Source organism: Ixodes scapularis, unplaced genomic scaffold, assembly GCF_016920785.2.
Source record: "Ixodes scapularis isolate PalLabHiFi unplaced genomic scaffold, ASM1692078v2 PGA_scaffold9__187_contigs__length_104089568, whole genome shotgun sequence".
Taxonomy (NCBI): domain Eukaryota; kingdom Metazoa; phylum Arthropoda; class Arachnida; order Ixodida; family Ixodidae; genus Ixodes; species Ixodes scapularis.
The window spans coordinates 62,887,747-62,909,864 of NW_024609884.1; the positions used below are offsets into that span (position 1 = coordinate 62,887,747).

Below are 22,118 nucleotides of genomic sequence, written 5' to 3' on the forward strand. Positions count from 1 at the left end.
CTTTCTTGCGATGGACGTTGACCGAAAACGCGACTTTTGAGCTCGGAAGTTTCGGACGACACACAAGCTCAAAGGAAGTCGCCAAACGGGCAAGCGGAAAGCTTCAAAGAAAAAAAGTTAATCCGTGGCAGCCAGCTAACCCTAACCTCGGTCTGGGGCGACATTTCCGAGTATGATCACTTGAGTTTCATCGGCAGCGCTGACGAGTTCATTAGTGCATCTGAAAAGATCAGGATATTTGAAAACGGAGAGAGGGCTGGAGATGAGCGTGCAACTACTGTGATCTGCGAGATAGGCGGGATGAAAGCTCTCGCCAGTGGCGCGTCATGCTCGACTTGCGGAAAGTGCGAACTCGCCGTCCAGGAATCGGCTGCTAAGCGAAAGGGACTGTGCACCTTGTCGAAACGAAAGCTGCTGCCGTGAACCTGGAATGGACCAGGAAGATGACAGCAGAAGAGGTAAAAGCTAATCAACTAAACGATGCGTGGCAGAAGAGAGGACACAAGAGCCATAATTGCATTGGCACAGTAATATCTGTTGACACAGGATTCTGCTTAGACGCCGCAGTTTTCTCAAACTACTGTCTGAGCTGCTGCAGGTGCAAAGCTTTCGAGGATGAAGGAGTGGAGGAGCTCTGGCAAGCCTTCCTCAAGTTGGTGTGTGAGACAAACACTGACGGCTCATCCCATGCCATGGAAACAGAAGCTGCAATGAGGATCTGGCAGAGGACCTTGTCGTGTGTGACTTCTCTCCAATTCACGACAATCCTCAGTGACGGAGACAGCAAGGCGTATGCTGCTGTGTCTGAGGCAAACTTTCATGGGAGTGCCCCCATTGTGAAAGAAGACTGCACAAACCACGTGGCAAAGCAATTAAGCACTGGACTCCAGAAGCTTAAGATGCCACTGCCACGGGGACAAAAGCTCAAGAATGGAACTATCCAGAGGGTGCAGAGCTACTTTCAGATCGCCATCACCAGCAATAGAGGTGTCCGGGGAATGTATTGTGCTGTCTGGGCATTTTATTTTCACTCCTGCTCCACTGATCTTGCCAGCAGCCACAAGTTCTGTCCTGACGGGGAATCTTCCTGGTGCAAACACAAGAGAGCACAAGCCTTGGGTGAACCAGCACTGCCACACACTCCAACCCTCACAACTGCTCAGGCCAAGGCCATGCTGCCCATCTACAAGAAGCTGAGGGAGGAAAAGCTGCTGTCCTGCTGCATACAAGGGAAGACTCAGAATGCTGATGAATCACTCAATAGCAAAATCTGGATGCTGCGCCCCAAGACAAAGTTTGCCTAGCTAGGGCACTGTCGGGGAGATGCCCACTGCCATTGCAACCTTATGGTTCAACAAGGGACACACGGGCTTCGAGCAGGTGCTACAGGAGCTTGGCATCCTCCCGTCTCAGGAACTCATCACGCTCAGCAATAAGTGTGAGAAGAAATGCATTGCCATGGAGCATGACCACCAAAGCGACTGCTGAAGCAAGATCCTGTTGCTGCCGAATGGTGAAGTGGGCTCGTGTTCCGAACACTGCTAGCATGGATTGTGAAGGGGCCACATATGGCGCGGGACAATTCTAAACTTCTGTGCCGTCTTGCAAAGCCCTGGCATGCATTGTGGTCAAATTTTATGTCAACTAAGCCACTCTTTTACTGGTGCACATCCATGATAACATTCAAGCTTGTTTTTTTTTCCTTTTGTTGTTTTGAGTCATCTCCAAAGTTTGTGTGCAAGAATTTTTGTACTTCACGTAGTCCCATCCCAACCAAATTTGGCATGCTTATGCTCTGAGGTGTGTAGAATGCAACTGCCAAGGTTCTGTAACAATGTATACAGTATAGACCACTTACAACATAACCGCTTAAAGTGCATAACCGGGTATAACGCGGCTTTTTTAAACCACCGGTTCGCCTCCCATAGAACTCCATGTAATTACATACCGCTTAAAATGCAGGCGCGCGAAGGGAAATACCGGTTATAGTGCGGTTTTCGGAACAGCCCGGCGACCGCGCCGACTGACCGACGCAGAGAGCACGCTTCCCTGTGCGACACTAGATAACGGCGCGAGCCGCAAGCGGCACTCGCGGGGCAAAGAGGTTTCTCGAAGAAGCGGGGAGAAGCGAAGAGAGGGGCTTCAGTTGCCATAGCGACGGAGGGACACACGCACGTGTCGTTCACGTGTGTGCGTCCTTCCACTGCGTTGGAAACAACCGCAACGACAGACCAATCGCAGGTCGAGGAGAAGTGTTCGCGCGCGTTGCATGCCGGTCGCGGGCCGGCCGGCCGGCTGCTTCTGTCCGCAAACATCGCGTCGGTTTCGATCGTCGACGTTGATGGCGTGGTAGAATCTCATCGTTCCGCGTGAAAGTGCTATCCTTGACTGTGAATTTTCGTTGCGTGTCGCTATGATAACTCAGCACGTACTAGAAGGGAAGATCCACCTACTCGTGCGGCGATGTTATGGCGGCGCTCTCAAGACTGCAGAAACGCCCGTGTCGTCGTGTTTGTTTACTTCGACTACAGTGGTGCTTTCTAAGCATTTGTGTTTTCGAACATCGCCCGAATTTCTTATTTGGAGCATTTCATGCGTGTGCTCAAGTTGAAGGTATTACTGGTGCGTACCGTATGAAGGATGCGAATTTTCACGCGTTTTCATTGCCGGAGAAAAGTGATTAGGGTTAGCAATCCTGAACGCTCGCAACGTCCGTCCGCAACCCGCGACGCCGTTAAAAGGCTGCGCCAGGCAAAAGTCGCTCATTTCTTTCAAAATGTGTGATACACTTGAGAGAAAAGTGTACTAGTCTGGTGAGATAAAAACTTTCCTCAAACTAAGCTTTATTTTTCATCTAACATAAAATAAATTCTTTTACAAAGGTTAGTTGTGTAATGGCATGCATTTTGGCCTGAAAAATTGATGTTTTGGTTATAGCGCGGTACCGCTTATAGTGAGGATTTTCGCGACTCCCGCGACATACGTTATATGCGGTCTACACTGTACCACTATAGTCATACAAGTTGCAAAAAGTATTTGTCTGCCCTATGAACATGGCATTTTTGTGATCTCCAATTTTCTTTTTAAATAAAGGAGATTTCGCACATGATATTCTTGTTGTTACTTGCAATCAGTGGTTCGCAGGAGACAAATTGGTCTATTTTACAATGCTCTTTCATACTTGTTGCAATGCCCCACGAGTGCACAAGGACCTGGGTCTTTGCAATGGCAGTCAGATACTGTAGCCACTGAGCTGCTAGCACACCTGGTTTGCAAGGGAAAATTATTTTATTTGGATGCAAATGCGCTGGCAAGAAGGGCAGGTCTAGGATAGAAATAATAAAATAATAGACAAATTAAATAAATATCTAAAAAAAAAATTGTGGTGGCTTAGCTCGGCTATGCCAGGATATACGTAGCGTGAGCTTATGCGCACAAAATGAGAGGCGCTATCAAGCAGCTCCGGTGCAGCGTCAGACTTGGCTACTGCGCAACGGAGGCGCACAGCTGGGCACGCAACGGCGCCATTGCGTCTGCCGCGGCTATGACGTCACTCCTCTGGAATGTGCAGACCGGCGAGGCGCGCGGTGGCGGCGGAGCGCGCGGCGGCGGCGGCTCCGGCGCGCCAGCTGTGCACCGTGTGACGTCACTGCTCCTCAAGCTTGCGCAGCACGGAGCACGGCTCATTATGCGAGCCACGCGAAACTGCGCAACCTCGGCCCAGTGTAGCTCACGCTACAATAAAGTAAATAACAAAAGAAAAAATAAGTACTGTAAAATCCCGAGAGATGCCCCACCCCCGAAAGATAGCCCACCCCTATTTCTGGTTTGATGGCTATATTTTTATAAACGCTGAAAAATAGCCCATTTCTAGTCATGTAGTGTTGGGATCAATGATATGGTCTCGGCGTAAATGCGGCTAGTTAGCTATGGCGAGATATAAGCAAACGTTGCTGACTGGGAAGTATAGTCATCTTTGCTTCGTTGCCGATCGACACCATAACAAGCTTGGAAGGGACACATGACCTCAAAAAAGCATTTTTCAACTTTTCTTGATTATACACCGAAAGGCAGCCGACTTTTTTTTGATTGATTTTAGGTGGGCGATCTCTCATAATATCATGGTAAAAAAATAAAATAAAAATAGAAATAATAATCTTTATTCTCGTGTGCCCAAGAACAACCCGAAGGTCTTAACTTTGGTGCACAAAGAACAAGCAAGCGCCAAATTAACTTAAAATAAATGAAACAGGCATACAGATTGGTTGCGACCCTTGCAATTGCTTGCGGTAAACAGAAAAATCACTGAATATTTCAATACCTGGATTGTCAAAGTGACTGAAAAGTGATTGCATATGTGACAAGCGTGAAGGTCTGCATATGGTATTGGCATAAAAAGTAGCGCGATTCCTAGTCAAATGGGAGGGGACATAGATATTAACATTGGATAAAAATAAATCATTATCTATAATTCCATTTACTATCTTGTGCAAAAAATCAAGTCACATTCTGTTCTGTCAGAGAATGGCCTCAGCAAGAACTTATCTAGAAGAACGTTGTAATCAAAATAAAAGCAGTGCTGAAGGTAGCGGTCGTAAACAATGCGTATTAAGTGTTCTACAGCGAAGCTGTTTATGGCTAGGCTTTCGCGAATTTTTCGTGTAGAGTGACTAAAAACTATGCTCGCACCGCCGTGCGTGCACACCTTTCCCGTATAAAGGATTCAAAGTAAATAACCAAAATAAAGCGTTGATGAACGGGCATGCAAGATTGCATTTGTTTTAGGCTTTTGCTTTAAAACAGTTACTGCTGCAGACACCAACGCCGCACGATACGCCTTTCCCGTATAAAATATTTGAAGTAAATAACCAAAATAAAGCGTTGGCGAATGTGCGTGCAAGATGCCATTTGTTTTAGCCTTTTGCTTTAGAACAGTTACTGCTGCAGACGCCGGCACGTGCGGTGCATGGAACACCATTCCCTGCATTCTCCCTGATGCTTGGGTAATTTAGCAGTAGGTCTATTCAGTAGGCACCATTTTCAAGATCAGTAGACTCTCCAATAGATAAAAAAGGCTTCTCAAAGATATGCCGCTGTGCGACCCACGTCGGCCATGTCTATGCTCGCACTGCCCTCTCTTTGTTTTGGTTCCAAGCAGTTGTGTGCCTAGTTTCCTTTCCTTCCGCTCTCCTGGGGTGGTGGTCCCATCGCACGTGTCTACTTTCCGCCGGGTGGCTGTCCCGTCGCGTGTCTAGTTTCCTCCGGCTCCTCAGGGTGGGTCTGTGTCGTGTGCTGAACAACTTCGCTGGTCATCCACCTTCACAGAGTGGAATGGCTCATGATTTCTTTGCACACTTTCAATTTTTGTTGACTGAAATCCAAACTTAAATGTAAAGGCCCGTTCACACTCTTGCAACTGAGTATGACCGAGAGAAACGAGGTCTGTTAAAACTTCTTAAAATTTCTTAGGATGAGAGAACACACTGGCGCCATCTATGCGATGACCCTGGAACTGCATTTCACAAGAGCGAAGGTTTTGTGGGATTTCCGAGGTCAAATGTGCGTAATACCTATGAGAAAGGCTCGTTTATAACTTTCACAAAAGTTTTTCGAGCCAAGAAAGAAAGGATAATGCGCGAGAGAAATAGAAAATATGAAGGACCGCCAAGTTTACACTGCTACCCAATAGATGGTGCCGGTGTGTCCTCTCGTTGTAAGAGGTTTTAAGGAACCCAGTTAGAAGAGGTCGCAAGAGTGTGAACGGGCCTTAAACTTCAAAACATCAATAAAATAAAAATAAATAAATAAAAATATATGATAAAAATGATGAAAAATCTAGCACAGACCACACACGCAGTTTGGTTTGAGCGGGGCACATTCTGTGTTCCCTGGTCTTTGTCACCATGATCAAGCCTGTATAATGTTTTGCTGGCACTAATATGGCCGATATCCTTCATGTCTTCCACCGAAATCTGCCAACCAAGCAGAAAGCTCGGTTGGCTCAACACTTCCGGTCAAGCAGACGCCGTGGAATGCAGTACTCTGGGAATGTGCAGTGTCTCTAGGGCAGCTTGCTGAGCTTGCATCGTCTTTACTAGATGTGCTGAAAGAAAAAGCTGCTAAATGTTGTTGCCTGTTGAAAATACAGCGGCATTTATCTGCACTCCTAAATGTTTCTTTTTCCATTAGCAGGATGCCCATGTGCATCGACAGATAATATGAATGCGAGTGCGTGATTTGACTTGAAGCTATGTTGCGGCACTTAAAAGTTCAACTGTCTCTATCTGCAACAGAACTTGAAGTGAAGGGTCGAAACTCCTATTTCTGAGTGTTATGTGTGTATGTCCAGGCTCACTAAGAGCCTGACTTCCAATGAGCAAAAGCTTGGGTGTTGGTTTATTATGTGAGTTGGTTCATTATTGGAGAACAAAGCTAAAAACACAATTAACACACACAATAAAAGCACACATGCAACAAGGTCTAGCACTGGTCCTTGTATGTGTGCCTTTGCTTGTTGGTGTAGTGCTATTGCCAGAAAATCTTTGTAACCCGCTCCCACTTTCTTGAACAAATTAACCAAAAATGTTTGGCCTTTTTTCTGTATTCTCTCAGGAATGGTTTCTGTGCCAAGTGCGGGAGCGCTGCTGTTCAGGACAAGCTTGGCCCATGGAATGCTCTCAATTGCTGGCCAACTTGGGCTACGAAGATGCTCAGGCCATTTTGCAACTGAAGGTTGGTCAGCGTTTTTTGTGGATCTTGTGGCCATGGTTTCTCTCCACTAATCAAGAGCTTTCTGAAAAATAAGTTGGAAGTGACTTTTATCTCCAAAGTCTTATAATGCACAAAATGCGGTATTTAACATTTATACAAGACATCAATTGGTCATTTGGAAGAACATGTTTTTTAATTGGTGTTGTGTCATGTGGTCAAGTCATGGTGTCACATGACACAATGACGTGACACCGTGATGCCACGTGATGCCACGTGACGTCAGCAGGTCATGTGATGGTTGTGCTGAGGTGGCCATGCCATGGGGTTTATGCAGATGCATGGATGGACAAAGTGCTGGAAGTAGGGACTTCTGTTGAAAAGCATTCATAGTTATTTTTAACACAAAATGTGTTATATGGCTGGCACCTAACTGTTTCCAGTTTGTTGGCACTCCTCAAATGGGAGACCATCACGCGAGTAGTGCATTGGTGTTCAAATAAAACTCGTGTCCTCACCGTTTGCACTAGTGCCAGCCGAACGTCTCGATAAGCAGCAAGGAGCAGACGACGATGCAGAGGCCGCCGACGCCGGCCTTTGCAGCATCTTTGAATATGGTCAGCTGAACAATTACAAATTAGAGAAAACCGTGAGAGGAAATACATACACACCGCTGACTATCAACTTGCTGCCTTTAATACCTCGTCTTCCTTTTTTTCCCTTTACTACAGCTAGTGATGAGAGCCATCCGCCATGTCCGCGCGATGGGGTGTTATGCGGCTCGTGCCACGTCCCAAGTGTTGCTTTTCTTTCGGGTGGATTGTGATAGACGGGGTGCTCACGCACAGTTGAGCACTGTCTTCGATGGCCAGAGCTTCAATTAGTTCACATGCATATGCGTTCCGGTGCCGCCCTAAAATGGTGATGTTGTTAAAATTAGTTGATAGTCAGCGGTGTGTATGTATTTTCTCTCACGGTTTTTTCTAATTTGTAATTGTTCAGCTGACCATATTCAAGTATGTACCAACTAGCTCAAGTAAAACCTGTAGTACATTTTGCAGCATCGTCTGCTGCCTGTTCTGGGTGGCTGCTCGGCGGCAGCAGTGAAGCGTGACCGGTCTGCGTCTTCAAAAACTTTCTTTTGTTTTCGCTATATCTGCGAGAGCTGCTCAATTTGCTTCACAAAAACAGGACATAAGAAAGGAACAGGTGTTTGATAATTCATGAGAAAGCTCTTCAGTGTTTGGACAAAGATATATTGTATTTACTCACATAATGAACACACTTTTTTTTCCTAAAAATTTACACATAGTTGGGGGAGTGCGTTTATCACAGAAGATAAAATTTTTGCTTTTACACACTTTGCGCAAACGTCATTTTAGCTGCTAATATGACATGGCACGGTACTGTGGCAAACCTCCACTGACGGAAATGCACCTGCGACTGGTTGTGGGTGCGCCACAGTAACCATGCTCTTTAAATTGCGAATCTTTTTAGGGTGTTTTCGGTGTGCCTTTTGCCGAAGGAAAAGCGCCCTAAGAGCCTGACTCAGCACAGAGAGCAACACGACCGTTCTTAGGTCTAACCACTTTCACAGTTTCACTGTCTGAAAACAGACCACAGATGAAGGCATATTTGTTGACATCAATGCATCCGACGGACGAAACATGTCCGGGGCTGGGCGATTCCTCGATCCCAGCTTTGTTAGGTGCTGCTTGGTTTTACTGGTGATCGGTTCTGCAACTACGCACTTGCAGTCATTACGCGCTCCTGTACTGCTATGCTTGACTTGGCTTTTCCGGCCGCTTGGAGCAAAAGAAAATTGTCTCGGTGGCTGGCTGAGTTGGACGCAGTTCGAGACTCAAGGAGCCGAAAATTGGAGGTGCGAGAGAAAAAAAAAAAGTCAAAATATTGATGCCTGTTGTGGGGGTGTGTTCATTATGCGAGTAAATACGGTATAGGGTGAAATTTCAAGAGATAGACACATATGTGCCGTATGCCATAGTGATAGCGAGACTCTAGAAAATTTGGTTTTAAAGTGCATAGGGCTTTGTCCTGCCTTCCCAAAAGGGGTAACGGATTTGGGGAGAGCGCTGGGTATTGCTTGCAAGGATGGAAGAACGTAGGAACAAAGGATTAGAATCACAAAAAAGTAGGTTATGTGATTTGTGGAGAAGGTCCAGATAAGCGTGATAATACACAAAATTGATGAGGTAGATGATTTGACGAGAGACATAATTTTTTGCAAACTTTATTGTTTCTTTGCTAGATGGCGTAAGCTACCGCCTAGAAACCGCAAAGTGTACAGTCAGTCAGTCTTCACAATGCCTCTCAAGATGCCTCGCAAGAGTACAAAATTTAGCTAGGGACAGAGAAGCAAGGTGGGCTCGTTCTGCTATGGCCTAAGGCTAAGTGAGGGATTGAGGTTTGTCACAGTTCAATCAGCAGTATATGGTTCATAAAAGAAAGTCTCCTGCCTGATCACATCATAGAATGTGCTGTTGCCTGCCACGCTTGCTCTCAGCTCGACAGTCCATAGAAGCTCCTGTGGGAAAAAGTTGGGACGCTGCAGACAGCAGTGACAATTATGCTGGTTTTGTCTTCTTTGCCGGAACTCCTACGACCGGGATGGCCACATCTGACAGCCTGACCGGTGTGCCTAGATTTGAGAGTTTTGAACTGCTAGTTTGGGGTCACATAGTTAATGGGATGCGTTTGGAATGCATAATGCGAGGGGAAGGCGAAAGTGTCAGTCATCTGCAAGCCTTTTCAAGCTTTGCTGAGCCTCCTCTTGCTATCCTCTCTGTGTGGCAATGCACGCACGCTCACGAGTGACAATCTGTGCAGGAGATACATCCGCCATTAAATTGCCAATGCTTTCCGTGGTTTGAGTATCTCGACTCTCTAGCATGACATGCCAGTTTCTGGAGCATCATTTCTTGCCCCTTGGGGACCGCTTTGAATGCACGGGTGGTGTAGGACGCTAAACACGTGGGTCGGAGACGCACTCCAGGCACGGCAGCCGCTTTGGGCCCGACGCTTGAGGCGACCCGGGTGCTCTGGACGCAGGACGTGAGCCCCGCCATTGTGTGTGCCAGCCTGCGGCTGGGGGCGCAGCGGTGCGGCACGGCCGAGTCGGCGCTGTACCGGGCGGCCCGGTCCAGCGTGCTGAGCCGACTGCGGCGGCTTGTGGCGCAAGTTCCCCAGCTAGCGGCTGCAGAGTGCCCCAGGGACCTGGCTGCCCTGCTGGCGGACGGCCCGCTCTGGGATGCCGTGGGCCGCCTGGCCCCACCCACGGCGGCCTACCTGGAGGGCCTCACCTCACTGGCGGCCGACGTCCCCATGGATGGCCTCGAGGACCTTGTCAGGTTTGCCGTGCTCTGTGCCGAGGTGAGCAGCTCTGCAGCACTCTGGTTTCACCCTTGCAAGGGAGCGTTCCACTCATAGGAGATGGATCCCAGCTGAATCAAAATCTGGCATTTTTTAAATTGTTGAGTATAGAGGCGTGCCGTTTATTGTTTGTGTGGAATGAGATGTATATGTCTTTCTTTATTTTTGAAGTGAAGAAACTTTTTGAACGAAAGAGACGTAATGCAAACTACTAGGCGTGTGCAAATAAGGGATTTTGAGTTCGAAGCGAATTTGAAATGAATAGTGTTTTTGGCTGAATATTTATGAATCAAATCTCGAATAGTTTTTCCAATTCTTTCGCTATCGTGCACCATGCTTAAACAAAACATCAGCTGAACTTGTGAAGGTTGTTTCCAACCTTCCACTCGTCCACTTCTAAGCGCAATCAGCTTTAATATAACTATATTCATGAACTGTGGCATGTAAATGATATTTGTCACAGCTATCCCAATTGAGGGGATCTATCAGTCTTCTTGCTGTATGCAAATATTCATTCTTCTGTTTTAAATATGACCAAAAAAAAAAACAAAAAAAAAACGGGCATGAATGATGAATATGGGCTGTGAGACATTGCTGCCTCACCCTAGCATGTACTTTTACATAATCTTGGCGGGTTAGCTCCGTTGAATGCGCTTCTTGCTGAGCATCTGTGCACTGCGAGAAGCGCTCTCGACGGGGCTAACTCACCGCGATCACCACTTCGAAAAGTATAAATATTGCAGTTCAACTCTAAGCGAATATTGAATAGCGCATTATTTCGAAACAACCAGATATTTGAATATTCGCACAACACTACAAACCGCATCTCTGCCGACATCGCCAATGGTGGCTCTCATAGAGTGAAGGCTTTTGCCTCCTGGTGGAAGCATTTTAAAAGCAGCTCTGGTCTCTAAACATGCTCCCTCCCACAATATTCGCTGCTACGGTTGTGTCCGGACACCTCCATCTGCATTCCAAAGCAGAAAGTGTGTTGCCAATGCTGGGTGTCTTTGGCATGACCATAGAAGCCGCCATCTTGAACTCATTTGGCCAAGTCCACTCAGTTCAACTGGCTTCGGCGAGCTCAGTCAAGTTCAACTGTCCTTAGCAGTTCAATGACAGTTGGTGCTGCCGTGTAACTCTGGTAGATCACGATTCAGTCAAATGTAGTGAGTTCAACGACAGTTGAGATTGCTCATGTAACAGGGGTATTCCAGAGTTCTGGGATTCACTCCGGAAACCACTGGCCTATGAAATATTTGTCAAATGTGATTTGTCCAAAAAACTCTAATATCCGAGATCGCAATAACGAAACAAAATTGTGGGACACTTTGTACTAAACTACCATATTTACTCAATTCTAAGCACCCCTTTTGTTTTTCAAATTCGCAATGATTCACGAGAGGGGAGTGCTTAGGTTTGAAGCACACTAAATGTTACAAAATTTCAGCAACGAAATATTACTTTAAGTAAAAGAAAAGGTAAAATAGAACACGGAAGATACAACAAATATGGCAGATTGCCGCTCTACTTGCAGGCAGAGCTCACAACACACCGTGCAGCATGCTTCACTCAATCGCTTTCAGTCGACAACGATTTCTCGGTGCATCCATCTGAGCTGATGCAGCATCGGTTGCTTTCCGTGTCTTACGAGAGGTCGTCCTCAGATCCGCCAAGACAGGGCCGCTCGTTTTATCAAAATCGGGCACAACCAAAAAGACCCGAATTGGAGATGTTCTTGAATGAGAAAGCCCAAGTTTGACAGGAAGAAATCTTTTGCTAGAGTTTTATTTTGTATCGATGGGAAACATGGCTCCCACTGAACTATCCCTGCGGCTGCTTTTCTTTTTGGGAGCAATGCCTACTGTCCCGTTTTCTTCTCTCATTGGTACCGGAACGTCTTTCAAGTTTTGAGGTTGTGCGCATGTTACCTGGAGGTTGGGGAATTGTATGCCCGTGACCTCTATTTATTTTTGCAACATAAACGCCAGTAAGTACCAATCTTTGTCCAACATCCAATATTGACACTGAATCTCTGGAAAAACATAAACCTAGAAAAAACACCGCCGAATTTGAAGAGAAATAAACCCCCCTAAAAACACAGAACCCTAGTTATAGCTTACCTTGGTGCTTTGCATAAAGCCGAATGACAAAGATTGACGTGTGTTGATGTCTCATTTCCTAACAGATTACCCCAAAACACCTACGGTATAATGGGCAAAACAGACGCAACAGATCGACACAGGTCGACATCAAGACACAACCTATTCTGCATCGGTCAACATTATGCAAAGTATGAAGGCGAATTTTTGCCAATTAGGAAATCTTGTCGCTAACATTTTTAAAAAATCTTGGTCTTGTTTCATTCTCTGATTTATAAGGTATCCAACCTCGAAAAAAAGTATTCAGATGCAAATTCTAGATCCAAAGAGATGAGGGCAAAACTCTATGTTGCGATTAAAAGTTATTTCTGAGAAAATAGGAAAAGGTTTACAAAACCTGCTTGTAAACAGCCTGAATATGAAACTTTGGGTGAATGTATCTTCATAAATGTGTAGTAATTAGAGCATGTTTGTAACTTGTAAATAAAAAAATTAAAAATTTCAATATATTTTTTAATGATTAGGGTTTTTTTGTTTTTTTTATTTAAATTATGGGATCGTTCTAGCCAGTGTTTCGAGTTTTGGCTGTACCGTTTGGACCTCCTGCAAGTGAAGAGGTGTTTGTGTTTTTATGGCGGTGGACGGCTATGGTCGTGCAGATTGCTCGTGAATATTGCTCTCCATTAAATTAGCTTTTAGCAGAGAATGTGTGTTTTATGCAACATGTTCTACGATAAAATTGCCATGAACGAGCGTCATAACAAGTGACACGCTGGGAGTGTTAGATAGCCTATAGAAGTTTATATACAAAGTTCGAGCCCTTGGTGGGGCTCGAACCTAAGTTTGCTCGGTGGCAGTCGGATGCTATGGCCACTGAGCTGGTTTGGTTGGATCAGGGTTTTTGTTTGAATCCAAAAGTGCTGCCGACAGCAGCAGGTTGTGAATAAAAATAAAGAAAAATAAATAAAACAAATACATAAGTAATATGAATGATTTAAAATTTAAAAAAGTATAAAAAAAATTTAAAAATAAGAAATGCAATCAATAACGAATAAAGAAAAATCATAAAAGTATAATGAAGTAAAAATAAATGAAATGAAAACCAAATAAATGAAAAAATGGTTAATAAATGTATTGAGAAATCTAGCACAAACGACACGTGGAGTGTGGTTTGTGCGGGACGCAGCCTTTGCTCCCTGGTCTTAGCATGATCAAGCCTGTGTAATTTTTTTTTTTTTTATCTTTAATTAATTTTTGGGCAGAGCACCCACCCCACTTTCACTGAAAACTGGATTAATCCAGACCTGGGCACTTGTCCGGTCAAATCGGGCACTTGCCGTAAAATACCGAGCATGGGCCCATGTCACATTAAGGGCCCACTCCCTATTTTTGAACGATTTCAAAAACAAACATCAAATGGCCGCCATTTTAAATTCGGCGGTCAACCGAGCAAGGGCCCACCCGACTATGTGATCCTTCAGCGTTTTTGCTCTCGGACCTAACAAGCACCCATCCCCGAGTTTTCCGCGATTATCCCATAATTTTGAGTGGGCGCTTGCTCGGTATTTTACGGTAACATGTAATTTGCCAAATTCCCAAGTTTTAACATGTTAATAGTGGGCGCTTGACGAAGTGGGCGCTTCTGCGGTATTTTACGGTAGAACAACCAAACTCCGCCGCGTGCCAAATTTCTGGAAAGTAGATTTTAAATGGAAGCACACTCGGATAAATGCAGAATTTGCAATAAAATTGTACCCTTCGAAAACTGGCAATTTTGACAGGAATAAACTGGAAAAACCTGGAATGGTATCCTTGGGCTGCCTGTTATCTTTGTGCCTGGGATCATTTGTTGGTGTGCTGCCCCGTGGAAGTGATCTCGGTAACCCATTGGTTTCAGGCGATCCGGTGGACCACGGACAGTCCGGAGCGCTTCTCATGCAGCCAGCTGGAGGCCTTCCTGCGAGCATTGGACTGTGTGCTGAGCTGCCCGAGCCTGGCTTCTCTGATGGGCCTCCCCGAGCATGCCAGCTGGGTCTGCTCGGTCGCGGCAGCAATCTACCACCTCGTCTCGCAGCGTGAGCAGCCGGGGGGATGTCCCCCTCTTACTCTCTGCTTCGATGCATGCGGAGCCCACTAAGGGTCGCCTCTGCAAACCACTGAAGTCCAAAAGAAGCAAAGATGAAAACTGGCGCGCTTTAAAATGGAGCTGTGGCAACCAATATGGCTGTTTTCACCTAAACATATTTTCTGAAAGAGCACATGAAATTGAGCCTAGAGTAGCGAATAAATTTCCCCAAAACTTTTAAAAGAAGTTTGAATCGTAGAAATGCGATAAAACCGAACCTTCACTGGTCTTCTAGTGAAGGTTCGCCGCTTCACTGGTCTTCCATCTTGTCGTGACGTCGGATGTTGTATAAACACCAGCACATAGGCCGCTTGAACCTCTTTTGCCGAGCATCTTAAGCAGTCAAAGGGCCGTCACGATCGTCCGTGGGAAACAATGAACTATGATTCATCGAACTTGTCTGGGTCGAGGAATGACCGGCAAATGTTTCAAGGTTTTTAGCACGATATTTGAGGCGATTTGCCGTTTGCATTCGATCCGCCGCCATCGCCTCTGAGGGGATCATCCGTAGTAGCTGCATTTGCAATTTGCCGAAACGTGGACCCAGATGTAGATTCAGAAGTAGAGTGGTGTGGAAGGTTTTGTTTGCTAGCACAGTTTGAACTGTTTTGTAGCACGACTCGAACGCTGGGAGCCAGCGTTCATGTCAAACTGCTCGGACCCACTTCGGTCGCAGAGACTTCTCGATTAGAAACCGATGTGATGTCACTGCTGCCCTTCTTTGTGGTGCTATTGAACCCTGCAGCACAGCACCGATTCCCTCCACCCTCCATTGCATGCTGCAAATAGCCTAAACCAGACACAATCCGTAAAACCATAGACTCTCACTATCGCTTCAACTCACAACGCCGAAGAGGAGAGAGCGTCTGCTCTCAGATACAGCATTTGATGTGACAATGGTCTCAGTGCCGCCGCCGCTCGTTGTTGCCAGTAGAGCGGCAGCCGGTGATTCGGAGGTGTATGTGAAAACTTAAAAGTTAATTTTCTCACAAGAAAATGCATATTTTAATTAGATAGTTGGTAGACATACTCGGGGGTGAATATTTAGTGCACGGTGAAAATTTGATAAAAATCGATGACCATCAATATTTTGCCTTTAAGGATTGCTGTTGATACGCGCAATATTGTGCGCATGTCAGCAGCTCGCTTTTCCCTGCATGTTTTTTGTTTCTTTTCAAATCAGGCAGACGTGTTTTGCTGCTGTTCATAATATCAAGTTTTAGGTGACCATACCCAAAAGCATAGGTACGCAAAGATATAGCGTCGTCATGCACATGCTGCATTCATATATTTTTGAGTTGCCCTTTTCTTTTTTTATTTAGAAAATTCTGAAACAAGATTTGAAAAGCATAGCGTGCCCCGTTGAGTGACTAGAAAAGGAGACCCCTCCCCTTGGTTTCGTTATTGCCTTCTGGGAAAGGAGGAACCCCAAGGGCTCGTGTATCGTTGACTTGTTTTAGAGCGCAGCTCTCAGGCACTCGTTCTCGTGTTTCGCGGTGGTGCCATCGCCGTCACCGCACACGTTGCATTATGTGATGCTAAATACCTATACACCAATTCAATTCCCCGCTAAATTTAGCGAAGAAACTGAATTGGTGTGTAGGTCCGTGACATCCCATAATGCAACACTGGTCATTCAGTTTCCCCGCTAAATTTAGCAAGAAAACTGACGTCACATGACCTCAACACGAATTCAGTTTCCCTGCTAAATTTAGCGGGGACTTGTATTTGTTCATAGGTGACATGACATGAAGCCATGGGACGTCATTTTTTCCGCTAAATTTAGCAAGGAAACTGAATTGATGTGTAGGTCTGTGACGTCCCATAATGCAACACTGGTCATTCAGTTTCCCCGCTAAATTTAGCAATAAAACTGATGCCACATGAGCTCAACACCAATTCAGTTTCCCTGCTAAATTTAGCGGGGAATTGTATTTGTTCATAGGTGACGTGACATGAAGCCATGGGACGTCATTTTCCCCGCTAAATTTAGCAAGGAAACTGAATTGGTGCTGATGTCACATGGCGTAAATTTTCCGCTCCTTCCGCTCCTTCTCCTTATATAGATGTAATAAATAATTAATTTATATTTATTATTAAATAATTTATCTAATAATATTAATTTATTTATGTATAGTTATATATATATATAATTTATATTATGTACGCACGAATATCAGGTATTCCTTCTTCAAATTCTTTAGCACAGTATATCGCAAAATCAAACTACCTCAAGAGCTGTGTTTAATTTCGCATTCCAGAGATTTGTAAACGTCTCAGTTTTTTTGCTTGAGCTTACCAGAGAAATGAAATTGACGTATGAAGTTTTTTTTTTTACAATTTCTTCATTTTTGTGGCACACCCCGCCGGGCGCTTTTTCATTCTTTGCTTAAATATTGGTTACTTTATAGAATATTCAACTGCGGAAAAATATTTGTGAAGTGCTAAATAGCAATTTCTCAAAATTGAATACAAATTTAATATTAAACATTTTCTATTCATAGTCAAAATTTAGCATATTCGCACACTTTTATTAATATTCAAATTAAAAAAAAAAAAAAAAAAGAAACAAACTTGGGTGGTGTAAAGACTAAGAACTGTCTTGCAAATTGAATAGAAAACTCTATTTGCCAATTATTCAAAGTGGAAGGTTTGCACACCTTTTTAGTCGGCGAGAGGTTAAGAGTAAAGTGGAAACTGCTCCCACCTCCTCTCCTGCATATGCTCTGCTAAAGTGGAAAGAGGTGGGACAAGCTTCCATTTTACTCTTAACCTCTCGCCGACTACAGTTCTCATCCGTAGAGTTTCCACCTTGTGAGATGGTTTTCACCATTTGGCAAGTTGCGTGCAGTGCTATGAAAGGCAGACGAGAGCATAGGTCTGTGCCGTTTGAGCTTACTCCAGCAATTAAGCGAACTTTTGGGAAGCGTGTTTTAAGAATTGTTTGCCAGTGAGCTGCTTTAGTGGCCGAATGTGTTGCCCCTGCAAGCCATCTTGACAGGACTTCTGGCCCTTTGCAGTGAAAGGGTGGAGGAGCTTCCCGGTGGCCCTGCAAGAGCCCCCGGCCGACTCCCTGGCTGCAGGGCGGGCTCCGGTGCGGGAGGCATGTGTCCAGGTGGCCGAGCTGGTGGGCTGGCTCGAGCATGCCGGAAGGGAGCCCCACATCCCCACTTTCATCCGCACCATGCTGCACAGAGTTATCACAGGTGCCTCATTCCTTTTAACATGAGTTTCCGAGAGCATCATGAAACATTCTGACAAAAGCATAAGATAGCTACTTATCCTTACAAAATTTTGGCAGAGACCTTTATCTCCAACATGCGACGCGGTCATGTGATGCAACGTTATGGCGTTGAGTTGTGGTGCCTCGTGATAGCAACCCGTCACACAGGGGTGGTCCAGCTGCGCCAATTGTGCCATTTTGATAAATTTCCCTTTGCCTGCGCCTTGCTGCTCCTAAAGACACAAATTGCGCCAAATTGCTCCAAACTGCGCCAAAAAGAGCTAATCAATCTCTAAACGAATCCTTTTTTTTTTTTTTTTTAAGAATTGTGTTTTTGACTGGCGACCCGGTGGGTGTGGCGTTTTCGACTGGGAGCCCGGTGGAAAATCACCATCACAATCCAATCCAGTCTTCCAGCTAGGTGGCATTATTGGGCATTGTGTTGTTGCGACCCTTGTGATATGCGGCGTTGTGGCTGCTTATTTGTGCATCGCCACTGCTAAGTCCTAAAGATGAGCAAACATAATTTTTTTTTTTTTTCTGCTTGCGCGTTTTTAATGTGCTGCACGATCTGATTTAATGAATGGGCACTGGTATCACCAATAAAAAACTGCACAGAATTGCCATTTGTTCGTGCAGCTCCAAAATGTTTAGTTTTCCTGATACCACGGTGCTCCAAAACGAGATTTTCTTTGTTTCAAAAGGGGTGTTTATATGATATAAATTGCTCCAAAATTGGATTTTTCTTGCTCATAAAATTCCTCCAAAACCTGAAATGGCTAGACCACCACTGGTTACATGACCCGGTGTTACGTGAGGTGATATGACCAGGTCGTGCGATTTCGAGTCACGTGACATCACGGTGTCAAGCCTTGGTGTGACGTGACGTGACACTACGACTTAACACTGTGCCACGTCACATCATCTGACCCGACGTAACATAGTGTGGTCTCGTGTCACAATGTCCAGTCATGGGGTCATATAACATTAATTGGTGTATATATACCCATTCAGTTTTCCCGCTAAATTTATTAGGAAAACGCTTTTGACCTGATCAGTAACTTGTGATCTTACCTGAATTGGTGTATAATTGTACGCTAATTAATTTCCCCGTAAATTTAGTGGGGACATTACACGGATCAAAAAAATATCTGGTATGAGGGGGTTTCAATCATAACATTTAATTCTTTAAACTGTCTTTCGGCAGGAATCGATCGAACCACCAACCTCTATAATCCGGTGCTGTACCACTGTGCCAGCAAAGTGACCTTGAGTAGCATTGTGATAGTTGCTGTGTACTGGAGTTGTGTAAAAGCTTTGTTACCCCAATGGTGGGAGAAGTGACGTGATCTCGTAATCGCAAAAGGTTGTCATTTAATCATAATAGGTCACTAGGGGCAGTCATAAAGTTTGTAATATTTCCACGAAGAAAGTGAGCTGCGATTATGAGCTTTGGTTGTGTGGTTACCCTTCACATGTGCACCACATGAGGGGATGCACTTTCTCCACCAGTAGATAAACTGGCAGATTTTCTTGTTGTGGAAGTCCCCGTTTCGGCTCTTAAGACTGCTTACGTGTAGGAATCATTCCTGTATGTATGCAGTCTTAAGTGTCCTCCTGTCATTTGTTTTATTCGTCTGCTTCGTATGATTCTTGTTTCCTTGCCTTTGCGATTGCATATGCTGTCAGAGACAACTGTCTTCAGTGAATGGACAACGGCAATGATTATATGCAGTAAACTCTCAATTGAGCGAACTTCAAGGGACCCAAGGAAGTAGTTCACTTAACTGAAAGTTCACTAAACTTAATATATTTACTAGAATATAGAACAGCATAGGACACAGCATACATCGAGTCATAAGTGTGAAATGCAATTTATAAAGTCATGTACATCGATATATACGAAGTACGTAACAGTTACGTTGCTGCCTTTCTCATTTTGAAAAAAAATATGCAATTTTCATTTGCACCGGCGCTCTTAAAGCGCACAAAGTAAAAAAGCTGTCCAGAGAGTCTATGTTTTTTTGCACTCCCTCTGGCACTGCTTGTTGCTGTGACAAAGCCATACCGCTACGAGATCGTCCACTGGCTTGAAATATCCCTTGCAGAGTCGTTTCCTGTTGGGATTGAACGCAGTTTGTCCTTCAAGCTTCGACTTTTGCTGCACTTCCGTTGACAATGTCGATGGTGGAATTCCATAGTACTTCGCAACGTCCACTTGCCTTTGACCGTTGTCCAGACACTGAAGGATTTTTAGCTTGTCTGATAGAGACAACCGCTTCCATCTCGTTGTACTCATTACGAAAGTGGGCGCACAAACTGCTGTCCTGCCATTGTTACCCAAAACTATGATGGCCGAACGGAACCGATGGCAAAGAAAAAACACACACCATGTGGTTCGTTTTCGTCTGCCACACCACCGCTTTGCCTCGGTGGTGCTATAAACGCCAGCAAAGATACTCCGCTGCTGCAGAGGCAATGGCGGCAGGGCGGCGGGCATCGACTATGCCAGCACTGCATAGCCCACAACTTCATTGAACTGATTGCAAAAATAATCCTGGGTCCACCGATCAAGTTCGTTGAACTAAAATATTTGCTATTCCGAAATCGAAACCTTTTTGCATAGAATGCATAGAAAAACCTCCGAGAATTTTTTTAAAGTTTTTTATTCTAGAATACTTATTAAACCGACGTTCGCTCAAGTGAGAGTTTAATTTACATATACATTTACACTTCAGTTATATGCAGCATATGTGAGAGGCACGGACTCGAGTGCACAGCTTCAGAAGGCGCTGTTTTGGCGCGTTTTTGTGCAAACAGAGCTTAGCACGATGCTACGCCTGCGCGTCCATACCCTTGATAGCACTGCATGCAGCTTGTGCGACAGTGTTTTCGAAGGGGAACTGTTGTATCTTGTAGTGGTGGCGGCTCTCGCGTCAACGATGAAGAGTAGTTTCACAACATCATACACGCACATAAAACACTGCTCACAGTCAGTTGTTCCAGTCGACTTGCTTTTCTCCACGCTGAAATGCTTCCAGCCACGTTAGCGACTGTGCATCCCTCGACCCCTCTACCTTTTAGCCTTCCTTGTGGATCGAAAATAAGAACAGCGAAAACAGGTCCTTACAGGAAATAAAATCATGAGCCATTCCATACTGTGAAGGTGAATGACCAGTGAAGCTGTTTAGCACATGATACAGACCCACCCCAAGAAGCCGGAGGAAACTAGACATGCGCAACAGGACTGCCACCCGGTGGAAAGTAGACACGCGCGACGGGATTGCCACCCTGGGAGTGTGGTAGGAAAAGAAACTAGGCACGCAACTGCTTGGAACCAAAACAAAGAGAGGGCAGTGCGAGCATAGACATGGCCGATGCGGGTCGCACAGTGGCAAATCTTTGAGAAACCTTTATTATCTACCTGAGAGTCTACTGATCTTGAAATTTATGGGGCCTATTGATAACTAATCTACTGAATAGACCTATTGCTAAATTACCCAAGCATCAAGGAGAATGCAGAGAATGGTGTTCCATGCACCGCACTTGCCGGCGTCTGCAGCATTAACTGTTCTAAAGCAAAAGCCCAAAAAACAAATGGCATCTTGTACGCACGGTCGTATTTGCTTTATCTTGGTTATTTGCTTCGAATCTTTTATACGGAGAAGGCGCGTGCGTGTGGCAGTGCGAGCGTAGAGCTTTTGGTCACGCACACAAAAAATCCACGGAACCCTAGCCATAAACAGCTTCACTGTAAAAGACGACACGTCCTGTTCGGTCGCTCTCTGATGGGCTCAAGTGCGCGCATCGAGGGAAAAATTGGGTCCAGAGAAGTCGTCTCCCGACGTCGTCCTCCTCGGCATGCAACTTTATTCAATACTAAAATAAGCCAAACACTCACCTCACGACGCGCGTTTTTCCGCAGTGTGAATGCACCTTTAGGGCCTGTTAGGTGAAATGGCTAATGTATCGGAGCATCTCGATTGACTCAATGGTCACTTTTGTAGGTCAGCTTCCTCGGTTACGATTGTAGCCTTACCTTTAACTAAAAAAAAACACTGAACCAAGGAAAAGGAAAAAACCTGGTTCGAACAGGCATATCTCAAAATATTGTTCCTCAAAATATATATTTTTTCCCCAATACAGTATCTATGTTACAATACAAATTTTTCGATTTGAGGGAGAAACTGAAATTGTGCCCCTGTGGGATGATGATAGTATTTGTACCCAACTAGTGTGCGCTCTGAGGTACAGTGAACTTGGAACGCACACTATACTCTGCGACAACTTTTCTTGGCAATGCTGTGGAGGGTACAGGCACGCGTTCCCTCTCCCATTTTGAGCTCTGAATAAAGCTGTGTGGGGGCTCTCCTCCTCTCCCCGGAAATGCCAAGAAAAGTTGTCGCGGAGTATAGTTGGGTACCAACGCTATCATCATCCCACAGGGGTAAAATTTTGGTTTCACCCACAAATCGAAACTTTTTTATTGTGACAGAAATATTGCGCAAAAAAATAATTTTTTTCAACTTATTTTGAGACATGCCTGTCCTAACCAGGTAGAAAAAGAAAA

General features: G+C 45.0%; 1 protein-coding gene across 2 annotated transcripts in view; it reads left to right on the forward strand.

The window, feature by feature from the left end:
- The window catches only part of LOC8038527 (huntingtin), a 209,288-nt gene that overhangs the window by 128,933 nt on the left and 58,237 nt on the right, over positions 1–22,118 (forward strand). For both annotated transcript variants that reach the window (XM_040504714.1, XM_029978929.3), the window contains exons 37-40: positions 6,613–6,732; positions 9,778–10,098; positions 14,098–14,275; positions 17,346–17,531. In XM_040504714.1, the coding sequence (XP_040360648.1) occupies positions 6,613–6,732; positions 9,778–10,098; positions 14,098–14,275; positions 17,346–17,531 (805 nt within the window). The remainder of the gene's footprint in view (positions 1–6,612; positions 6,733–9,777; positions 10,099–14,097; positions 14,276–17,345; positions 17,532–22,118) is intronic.